General features: G+C 43.1%; 1 protein-coding gene across 1 annotated transcript; it reads left to right on the forward strand.

Moving 5' to 3' along the window:
* The first annotated feature begins 9619 nt into the window (after nt 1–9619).
* On the forward strand, nt 9620–10545 carry LOC143929678 (vomeronasal type-2 receptor 26-like). Its single transcript, XM_077453620.1, has one exon. The coding sequence runs from the start codon at nt 9623–9625 to the stop codon at nt 10514–10516; it is 894 nt and encodes a 297-aa protein (XP_077309746.1). The 5' UTR covers nt 9620–9622; the 3' UTR covers nt 10517–10545.
* Nucleotides 10546–11946: the final 1401 nt, after the last annotated feature.

Below are 11946 nucleotides of genomic sequence, written 5' to 3' on the forward strand. Positions count from 1 at the left end.
GCAGGAAAAATTCAGCATGTTCTACTTTTTTTCTCTTGAACTGGAAAGCCCTGGAACTGACTGCACTGGTGTGAACTATGCCATTGGAAACCATATAACCTACTTTCCGTGAGTTTTTAAAGCAGAACAAAATGAACTGGACTGCATGCGGTGATAACTGGCTCTCAGTGTGCTGCTCCTCCCCCTCCTATCCTCCCCCCCGCCGCCTTATACTTACCTGAATTTAAAGTAATTTTATGTTATGCTTACCTTCTATGTGCAGTTGGTTTTGCACAGAGCAACCTCGATCCTCCTCTTCTTGGGGTCCCTCTTTGCTGCTCCTGGCCCCTCCCTCCTGCCGAGTGCCCCGCTCAATCAGCAGCTTCCTATGGGGAGCACTGGAACCGAGTCCTAGCTCCCTGTGTCCATTCAGACAGGGAGCCTTGACCCGGCCCCACCCCCTCTCCCCCTTGATTGGCTGGCCGAGTTTGATTGACAGCCGCAAAAGCCAATGGTGCCGCTGCTGTGTCTCAGCTAATTGGGAGGAGTGTCCCGGATGGCTTGGACATTCATGGACATCGCTGAAGAGAGATGGGGCTCAGGTAAGTGATTGGGGGGTGCTTGGGGGGGGGGGGCTCCTACACACAGAAGTTTTTTTTTTATCTTAATGCATAGAGTGCACCTTCTGCCTTTACAACTCCTTTAATCTCAATCCAGTGGTGTTCATGAGAGCAGGGGCTCTCTCTCTCCTCATTAGATAGAGAGGCAGCAGATGGAACCATTGGATCTTGCTGCTGAGAATAACAACCTGTGAGGAGGGAGTGGGGCGGGGAGGACAAGGCCCGAGCTGAACTCTGTGTGTCAATGGACTCACAGAGCAGGGTTTAGAGCAGTGATTCTCAACCAGGGTTCCTCCAGAGGTTGCTAGGGGTTCCTTCAGCATTGGGTAATTTCTGCCTCTCAGATAAGTTCCCACTGACACCATTGATCTTTTTAGCTATCTGTAAGGAGGTAATTCTTTCCAATGACCACAAGTGTAAGGACCATTCTTTCCACTGACCATCATACTAATGTATCACGAGTTGTATATTTCTATTTTTAGCCGGGGTTCCCCCGAGACCGGATAACTATTTCAAGGGTTCCTCTGTGTTGCAAAGGTTGAGAAAGGCTGGTTTAGAGTGAGCAAACACGAGCAACCTCCCCTCCATAGCAAGTGGCTTGCTATGGGGGACACCTGGAATGGGGGAGGAGCGGTAAGCACCAGTCAGGGACCTTAGAAAAGAAAGATCGGGGCAACTCTGTGCAAAACCATTACATAGAGAAGGTAAATATATCTTAGTTGTTATTTAAAAAAAAGAAAATGTGAAGCTTTTACCATCATTTTATTAATGTATTCTCTAATCCTAGTCACCAATTTTCTTGGTTGGTGACCCATGTACTGATGGGCATTCCAGTATGAAGGACACAAGATGACGTTTTAGAAAGCCATGTCTACCTAAATCCTTTGAAGCTTAGACATCTCTTGTAAGTTTATTGTCTCAATGTTTAAACACGTCTCCCTGTATTTTAGGTCGTTTATGGGGCATTGGATGATCGGCTCGAAAAAGCTTTGTTTCCCTCTCTTTACAGTTCAGTTAATGAATACTTTATGGTTTATCATTATATATCAGAAGTTATCAGACATTTTGGATGGACTTGGGTTGGATTAATATCATCTGCGGATGAAAGTGGGGAGAGAGCATCGCTTCTGTTATTAAGAATTTTGTCAAAGTTTAAAATTTGTGTGGCCTTCATAGCAAATCATGGTATCAGTGTATCAAAACCTGAAAGGCATGTTGTGGAAAGTGTGTATAGCGGCATTAAAAAATCATCGGTAAAAGTGATCATACTCTGTGGAACATATCATGATTTAATATTTGAATCCTCACTTAGAAGATTACTCAGGGACATAACATTTATCCTTCCACCCAATTGGGCCTCAAGTATTGCTCTTATAGGAAAGTATCCGGAGATTTTGAATTGTAGTTTATCGTTGAACTTTTGGTCCGAAGCCGATAAGAATTTCAAGAATTTTGTAGATGGTTTCCATCCAATGATCCGCCCAAAAGACAAGTTACTTGAAAATCTGTGGATGACAACACTTTTCTGCTCGTCAGGAAACAAAGAAAAAGATACTTTGTATGAAAATGTTTATCGTATTTCTCTTCACAATTGTACGGGTCAAGAACATTTACCGGACGTCGGAGATTACTCATCTGACAGGACTTCAGATCCTGTGTATCGCGCGGTGGAATTCTTGGTAGACGGTCTGCGTGCTCTGTACTCATCCCAGAATTATTCTTCTCTTAAAGGCCAAACAGATGATGAAGAAAAATATAGACACAAGGTGAGCACAAATGTGGCCAAAATAGGAGAGGCGTTTATTAGAATCCTTCAGTGGACATGTGTCAATGAGTCGTGATTTGTGAGAGGCGACCAACTTGTAGCTTATTGCTTGTAATATCAGGTACAGTGCCTTCAAAAAATATTCACACCCTTTGAAATTCTCCACATTTTGGCATGTTGCAACCAAAAATGTAAATATATTTTATTGGGATTTTGTGTGAGAGACCAACACAAAATGGCACATAATTGTGACGTGGAAGGAAAAATATAAATGGTTTTCCACTTTTTTACAAATAAATATGTGCAAAGTGTGTGTGTGTGTGTGTGGGGGGGGGGCATTTGTATTCAGCCATCTGTGTGTAATTTAATCTCAGTATAAATACAGCTGTTCTGTGACACCCTCAGAGGTTTGTTAGAGAAACTTAGTGAACAAACAGCATAATAAAGGCCAGTGAACACACCAGACAGGTCAGGGATAAAGTTTTAGAAAAGTTTAATGTAGAGTTGGGGTATAAAAAAATCTCCCAAGCTTTGAACATCTCACGGAGCTCTGTTCAATCCATCATCCATAAATGGAAAGAGTGTGGCACAACTGCAAACCTACCAAGACATGGCCGTCCACCTAAACTGACAGGCCGGGCAAGGAGAACATTCATCAGAGAAGAGCCAAGAGGTCCATGGTAACTCTGGAGGAGCTGCAGAGATCCACAGCTCAGGTGGGGGAATTTGTCCACAGGACAACTATTAGTCGTCTCTCCACAAATCTGACCTTTATGGAAGAGTGACAAGAAGAGACATTGGTGAAAGAAAGCCGTAAGAAGTCCTGTTTGCAGTTTGTGAGAAGCCATGTGGGGGACAAAGGAAACATGTGGAAGAAGGTGCTCTGGTCAGATGAGACCAACATTCAATTTTTTTGGCCTAACTTTTTGCCCTCCCCCCAGTTGTGTGACAATAGCGAATAAATATTTGCTATTGTCACACTGATTCGTGACCAATCAGGAAGAGTGTCTTGAGACCCATTTCCTGATTGGCCGAAAGGAGAAGTGATCCTGTTGGCCTAGGAGGAGGAGAGAGGAGACCTCACACAGAGGAAGCCATGCCTCCATGAACCAGAGGAAGGAGGATGCAGTGTGAAGCTGCCGCTCGGAAGAAGCCTGCTCCATAGATTGGATTAGTGCTCGGCTGCTGACTGACCAATTAGGGGGGTGCAGGAAACATGATTAACCATGGGTGGGGGTGGCGGCAGACAGATTTCTGCCCCCCCCCCCCCAGAAAACATACCAGCAGCTGCCACTGCCAACTTTTTCTCCTCAACTTCCCAACATTGTTGAAGAGAATGTTGGCAAGTAAGCAAACCTATGTATGTCCTATGGGTCTGTCCTAGCCTTACCGGCTTTTGGTCACGGGTGTTACAACTGTAAGCCACTTGCATTGGCATACTAACCAAACCTTAGTGTGCCCTTGACTTACTTACAAAGTTAAATAGTTACATAGTAGGTGAGGTTGAAAAAAGACACAATTCCATCAAGTCCAACCTATGTGTGTTATTTTATGTACCTTATATTAGTATTGAGCTCTACCCTCCTCTCTTTAGGCCAGTTGTCACCCATGTTCTGGCAGCAGCAATGTTGACTGTCCTTAGACTTTGGAAATCAAACTTATCCCCCAACGTTCCAGAGGTAGTAAATCTGGTCAACTCTATACTTTTGGGTGTCTTTTAGCATTTAATGCCCTTAAGTTCTCAGAAATCTCCCAAACATGGAGCATATGGGTCAATAGACAACCTTCTCACCAGTGGTGGCTGGTGTTTTTTTTGGGGGGGTGAGGCAAACGATCCACCTGCCCCTCACGGACGACACCCAACACACAACTCCCCCCCCTCGGTCAGGTCACGGACGGCACCCAGAACCCAACCCCCCCTGCTCAGACTGTTGGTTGATTGGCCGGCTGGGTCACAGTGGCCACAGGGGGCACCCCCCGGTCAGTCAATCAGTAGTCAGGGTCCTGCACTTACTTCATCTCTCAGGCAGTGCTCTGGGTGGCTTCTCTCCAGGCTGTTCTCTCCGTCTGCTTCCTCGTGTCTCCTCCCTCCTCCTCCTTGTGGCCAATCTGATCAGAACTGGATCGGGAGGAGAATGAGTGTTACAATAGCGAATGTACATTTGCTATTGTCACACAACTGGGTGGAATCGGGGCGCAGTGCTCTGCGCCCCCAAGCCCACCCTTTTTTGAAGCCTATTAGAGCCTCTGGCTCTAATCCCGTGCTTCAAAAACAAAACCCATTGAAATCCATGCAAACGGAGCCCCGCTTGTAGATTAGGGGACTGGACACATGGATGGGGGGCGGCGCCCATGCACCCCTAATGGACGGGCCACCACTGCTTCTCACCCGGTTTCATTTTCTGCAGTGTCCATACTTTGTTCTTTGTATACTATAACACTGTACACAAAATATTCAAAATTACTTTAGAAATACTATTAACATGGGAATATATTTTAGTTACTGGGTTTACATCTACCTAAATGTAATAATTCAGTAACAGTGATTTGTAATGTAATGGGCAATATTTTTACTTTGCAGTTCCACAGGCACTTGAAAAAAGTATTACAAGCAAATGTCACAACAACAAAAGGAAATGAAGAATTTATTCCGCAGTTTGCTGTTCGGAACCATGTTTTTGTTAATGGGAGTTTGTTTACAAGACATGTTTGGATGTTCCTCAGTAATGGGTCAAGTTATCAGAAACTTGCATTTAATTCTACATTAATTCAATGGAAAAATAAGAAAAATCAGGTAAGGCTGTAGGAGATTCGGTAAGGTGTTATTCTTAACGCCTCACCTTACCTAAAAATGTGGGTCATTCATATGCCATAATCATAACTATCAACTATCAGAACTATTGAGAATCTGTCCGCAGGATAACTATTAGTCGTGCACTCCACAAATCTGCCCTTTATGGAATAGTGGTAAGAAGAAGCCATTGTTGAAAGAAACCTGTAAAAAGTTATTTTTGCAGTTTGTGAAAAGCCAATGCCCATTAACATTCTTTCAATACATACACATGGACTAAACCATCCAGCCAAACAATCTTCCCTCTGGAAAGAAGCTTCTAATGCTGCGTACACACGGTCGAATTGTATGACGTACTTAGTCCGTCATACAATCCGGCGGACAATCCGGCGTACTTTCTACCGAACGAACTTGGCCACACACGGATACACAAACAGTCCGCCGAAAGCTTGCGCAATGACGTACAGCACGTACGACGGGACTAGAAATAGGAAGTCCAAGACACAGCTAAGCCCTGTAAATCCTTTCTGGGCATGCGCCATTCTTAGTCCGTCGGACTAGCATACTGACGACCGTATTGTCCGCTGAAACCAAAGTACGACGGAAAGATTGTTGTGCAAACAGAAATTCTTAGTACTCCGGACTGCACGCTGAAAAAGTCCGCTGAAGCCCACGCACGAGCGGATTGTCCGTTGAAATGTGTTTCAACGGACTAAGTACGTCATACAATTCGACCGTGTGTACGCGGCATAACTGTGACATTCTATGTGTCCAAGAGACACACTTCCACAAAGATAGACCCCCTAAATACACGTATAAGGGGTTCCAACATTACTTTACTTCCAACATACAGGCCAAAAAAGAGGGGTCATGATCGCAACTAGAGACTCGATCTCCTTCCAATTACACCAAGAAATGTCTGACCCCAATGGACGCTTTATTATACTAGTATGGGACATGAACACCACCCGATATACGCTGGTTAATGTTCATGTCCCCAACACATGTCATTGACATGGATTAATGAAGAAAGTATGGAAAATCCAACAGGGATCATTATTGCTATGTGGGAATTTTAACATCACCCCTGACCCAAAAATTAGATTTTTTTAACCTTGCAGGAAACCTCTATCCTTGACCACCTTCCTATGAACTCAAAATCTTTTTGATATCTGGCTTTGCAGACACGCAAACGAAAGAGACTTTTCTTTCTATTTCCACAGGCATTGTACTACAGTAGAATTGATCTGTACCTGGTGGACAGGTGGCTCCTCCAAAAAAAATCTCACACACTAAAATAAAGTTCATCACATGGTCAGATCACGTCTCTGTTTTTATCACGATTGGGGATTGGGCACCCAACCAATAATGCCAATGTGTGGCGTTCCAATTCTCAAATCATACAAAACCCGAATACTAATGTGGTGTGACCATGTGTAGGCAAGACTGCTTGAGACGAATTCCGTTGGAATTCCGTCAGGAAAACCGTCAGAGCTTTTTCCGATGAGAATTCCGATCGTGTGTACGCGGCATTAGCAAATCTTGGAGGACCATCTTTCTGAATACTTCCAGATCAATTCTACTTCTGCAGTAAATCCATTTATGTTGTGGAATGCCTTTCCTTCATGCAAAATTAGTGAACCTGCGGCACGAACTTAGACTTATTTAACTAGAAAATTATGAACAAAAGCAGAGAAGAATGAAATTGTCCTTTTATTCCACTAGCAACAAAGCAGGGAAAGCATTAGCACGTAAACTACAAGGGCAACGCTTCAAAACTAGAATCCCGCATTTGATAAATTTAATGGACTTCCATATATAATACAACATGTTGCTTTCTGTTAGGTTCCAAAAGCTCAGTGCTCAGAAAGTTGTTTGCCAGGATACCGGAAAGTTCCCGGCTTCGCCATACAACCTTGTTGTTATAGTTGTGCCATGTGTGCATATGGAGAAATGTCCAATATTACAGGTAATGGTTATCAAATATTACTGGGGGGGGGGGGGGGGTGTTATTTTTACCACCCGCTGTGCGGGGTAATTAAAAAGAAAAATCAGGTACATGATAAAATCACCACTTTTTGCTAGAAAATGACTCAGAAACAATATATATTTTTATATATATATTTTCTAAAAGCAAAGGCCCCCCTGAACAATAAAATACACAGGCACCACTCTGAAGCCCCATACACACTATCAGATTTTCTGCTGATTCTTTTCTTCAGATTTACCAAAACCATGTAGTAGAAGGGCCGGCCTGATTGTATACAAATTGAAACTCCTAAGGTTTGACCTCATATTATATGGTTTTGGTCTGAAGGAAAAAAACTGATAGTGTGTATGGGGCTTAAGTGCAGCATAACAGTAAATTTAATGCACAAACAGATATAAGTACTCACAAGAGTAAGGTAATAACAGGCATTTAGGCACAAATTGCCGAGCGCTGTGCCGGTGATCGCTGGCGCTTCCTGAATATGGAACACACAGGAAGCTGAGGGATGACGTCACTTCTGGATTGAGAAGAACCAATAGACAATGCGTTTACGGAGCATGCGCTCCTTCTTCAGGCCTAATGGGGGCGCATGCTCCATAAACGCTTCGCCTATTGGTTCTTCTCAGTACGGAAGTGATGTCATCCTCGGCTCCCTGTGTGTTCCAGACCCAGGAAGTGTCGGCGACCACTGGCTCAGTCCGATCCGAGTCACTAGCAAGCAGCTCCATGAATGCACTCCCTTCACAGATGCTCTGCAATTTGTGCCTAAATGCCTGTTATTACCTTACTCTTGTGAGTACTTATATCCGTTTGTGTATGAAATTTTATGTTATACTGCAACCCCCCCACTCGGGGATGTCTGCTTACCCTAAGGCCGCGTACACACGGGCGGATTGTCTGCCCAACTAAGTTCGGCAGACAATCCGACAGACAGTCAGAGGCTCTAATTTACTTCAAAATAGGGTTGGCTCAGGGTGCAGAGAGTGCACCCTGATCCCACCCAATTGTGTGATGATATCAAATTAATTTTCGCTATTTCCATACTAAATTTCCTCCCCGCCAATCAGGAGGCAGGGTGTCAGACCTGTTTCCTGATTGACCAAAGCACGGGGCAACCCTATTGGATGCCTGGCACTTAGGAAGAGGAGCGGAACGGAGGTCACCAGCGCTCTGAGAAGACCTGCTGCAGTGCTACGGTAAGTGCCCTCGGCTCTGTCAGAGCCACACATGGGAGGGTGGGGGTTGCTGCCAGAGCCGCGATCCACGCGTGTGTGAGGGGGTGCTGCTAGAGCCAAAAAACCCGCGGGTGGGGGGGGTCAGTGGGAACAGTGGCTTCATTTGATTGGCTCAGTGGCTAAATATACTGGGCACAGGTGGCTGAACATGATGGGCACAGTGGCTGCATATACTGGGAACAAGTGGCTGCATTTGATGGGCATAAGTGGCTGCATATGATGGGCACCAGTAGCTGCATTTGATGGGCACAGTGGCTGCATATGATGGGCACAAGTGGCTGCATTTGATGGCCAAAAGTGGCTGCATATGATGGGCACAGTGGCTGCATATGATGGGCACAAGTAGCTGCATTTGATGGGCACAATGGCCGCATTTGATGGGCGCAAGTGACTGCATTTGATGGGCACAAGTGGCTGCATTTGATGGGCACATTGGCTGCCTTTGATGGGCACAGTGAGGCTGCACTTGATGGGGGGTTTCAGAATTTTTCAGTTTGTTTGTGCCCCCAAAAAATTTTGAGCACCAGCTGCCACTGCCCTGGAGAATAAAGTGGTAGTTGTTGCAACTTTTTATGTCACATGATATGTGGGCAAATGGAAATTTTCAGGTAAAAATACATTTGAATGAATTTTAGTGCATACAAAAATAAAATATTATGCCCACATTTTTTGTAAAATATAAAATATAAAATATTGAGAATATAAAGTACATACCAAATATGCCAAGATTTAAAATTGAGAACAGATCCGAAATACAAAAACAAAAACGACAAACTACAGAACCTAAAATGATTCATAGATGACACTTTAAAAGCCTTTTATTTATTTTTTTAAAATGTATTTTTTCATTTCATTTTTTTTCCTACAACATAGGGGTGAACAAGCCCATTTGTAATAGCTTTGGACAGATGACAGGTACTCTTTATGGAAATATCCGGTGTCTCTTTGCCCTCCAAAGCAGCTAACTGAACACAGACTGTGCTTGGTTAGCTGCTTTTCAGACTGTAACAGCCAGGGAATGAGAGCTCTGAAATAGGAGTTGACAAAACCATCATCACTTCTGGGTTCATTCATCACAGAGGACATTGGAGACGGACTTTCCCCCACCTCCTCCATAGACTTTGTTTATTAGACATTTTACAAATATTAATATCTGATTACACCCATACAAGTAAACCAAGACAAGGTAAGTGATCACAGTGTTCATTGATTTTATTTTGTTTTCCAGATAGTGAAAACTGCATGAAATGCCCCGATCATGAATGGCCAAATGAGAACAAAACTCGCTGTATATCCAAACAATCAGAATTTCTTTCCTTCACTGATGACACGCTCTCACTAGTATTTATAGTCTTCTCACTGTTGTGTTTTGGGAAGACTCTTCTAGTTCTCGTCATTTTTATTTTACACCAGGACACACCAGTTGTGAAAGCCAATAACAAGAGCCTCAGCTTTGTCCTCCTGGTCTCCATCATGTTGGGTTTCCTCTGTGTGTTCCTCTTCCTGGGTCGTCCTGTGGATGTAACCTGCTTGTTACGCCAAGTTTCTTTTGGAATTCTCTTTACAATAGCCGTATCTTCTGTATTGGCCAAGACTATTATGGTTTGCATTGCCTTCAAAGCCACCAAACCCAATAGCATGTGGAACCAATGGATCGGAGTAAAACTGTCCATCTGTATAATCTTAGCTTGTTCTTCTGTTCAGGTTATAATCTGTGTTAGTTGGTTGTCCATCTCTCCTCCCTTCCAGGAATTGGACACACACTCCTACCAGGAGAAGATCATCATTCAGTGTAACGAAGGGTCAGTTATCGGGTTCTACTCTGTCCTGGGATATATGGGGATCCTGGCTGCTGTCAGTTTTATTATAGCTTTTTTTGCCAGGACATTACCGGACAGTTTTAATGAAGCCAAATACATCACCTTCAGCATGCTGGTGTTCTGCAGTGTCTGGATTGCCATGATCCCGGCCTATCTGAGCACCAAAGGGAAATACACGGTGGCTGTGGAGATATTCGCCATCCTGATTTCCAATAATGGTCTCTTATATTGTATATTTCTTACAAAATGCTTTATAATTCTATGTAGGCCGGAGCTGAATACAAAAGACTATCTGCACAGTCAAAGAAATATATAAACATTCTTTATTTAAAACAACAAATAGTGTAGCGCTAATTTAAATAATGATATATTCACAAAGGAAAATATCTGTGTATAAACAATCATGTATGCTGAAAAAACTCATGCCCCTGTTGAAGACATTCTTTATCGAAACGCGTCGGTCTCGCATCTAGCACCCCACATTGCTTTTATTTTGTCCTTTTTGTGATCACTTGTCACAATTCATGCCCTTTTTTATGACTTTTTAAATAAATACCCGATGGTTAATTTTTTGACCTGCACCATTTGGAGCTTTCTTTTTTCTTCATTACCATTCTTGTGAACCTCTCCTGCATCCGGGGCCCGAATTCCAATTGGGTCATACCCGATCCGGACAACTTGAGGAACATCCTGAGAGATGCCCCCCACGGCCTTTCCACTGCCTGGAGCCTTTCTAGAATCCGGTTTGACTACCTCCAATCCATCATCCGGTCCCATGTGTGGACCCCAAGCATTTTTTGACTCAACTGTCGTAAGACTGGCGATTCCACCTCATCTGGTAAGAGTATTCCATCTACCTTCTAGATTACTTCAGACAAGTTGATACATCTGGTTACACCTGATCAGTGAAACGTCTATCTCTTCTGAAGAAATTGTTTATCTCAATTCACGTGTATTAGCTATACTATAGAGGACTTTATCCACTGCTTTTTTCAGCATACATGATTGTTTATACACAGATATTTTCTTTTGTGAATATATCATTATTTAAATTAGCGCTACACTATTTGTTGTTTTATATTAGGCAAAGGTTGCAAAAAGTAAAATTACTTATGTAATTCCCACTTATAGTGTAAGAGAACATCATTAAAAAAATAAGCAAATGTACATTATGTCAACCAAATTTCAAATATTTAAAACATATTAAAGAATCCAATCATCAAGATATGAATGTTTCCAAATCATTAAAAATAAAACAAAGTGACACAAACAGGCCCATAAGACACGCACATTTGTACGGGTATCATAAAACTTAAAGAGGAACTGCAGTCTGCTTACATAATTTGTAATAAAACCATCTTTGCCATTCTGAAGCATCCCTCCAACCACTTTGCATATTATTCTATATATATTGTGATTCTGTAGTTGCCAAATATGCTGCATAAATCTCCCTCCACTGAGTCTGGATGCAGCCATTTTAACTGTGGGCAACTGAAGCTGCTGCCTGTTCACTTCCTGGATTTACACAGACACACAGAGGCATGCCTCCAGCTCTGCAGCTCTCATTGACCCTCTTATGACACCCCCCCCCCCCCCCCCCGGAAAACTTTCAGGAGAGAGAGAGAGAGAGCTGTGCATGATGTCATAAGCCTAGGCTATTGACCAGACAATAAACAGGAAGTGGGCTGTATAAGGTATTTACTGGTAGAAAAAAAATGTTTTACTTTTCAAAGTTAAAACAACAAT

Source organism: Lithobates pipiens, unplaced genomic scaffold, assembly GCF_037356315.1.
Source record: "Lithobates pipiens isolate NorthernLeopardFrog02 unplaced genomic scaffold, aLitPip1_a1.2 Scaffold_24, whole genome shotgun sequence".
NCBI classification, from domain to species: domain Eukaryota; kingdom Metazoa; phylum Chordata; class Amphibia; order Anura; family Ranidae; genus Lithobates; species Lithobates pipiens.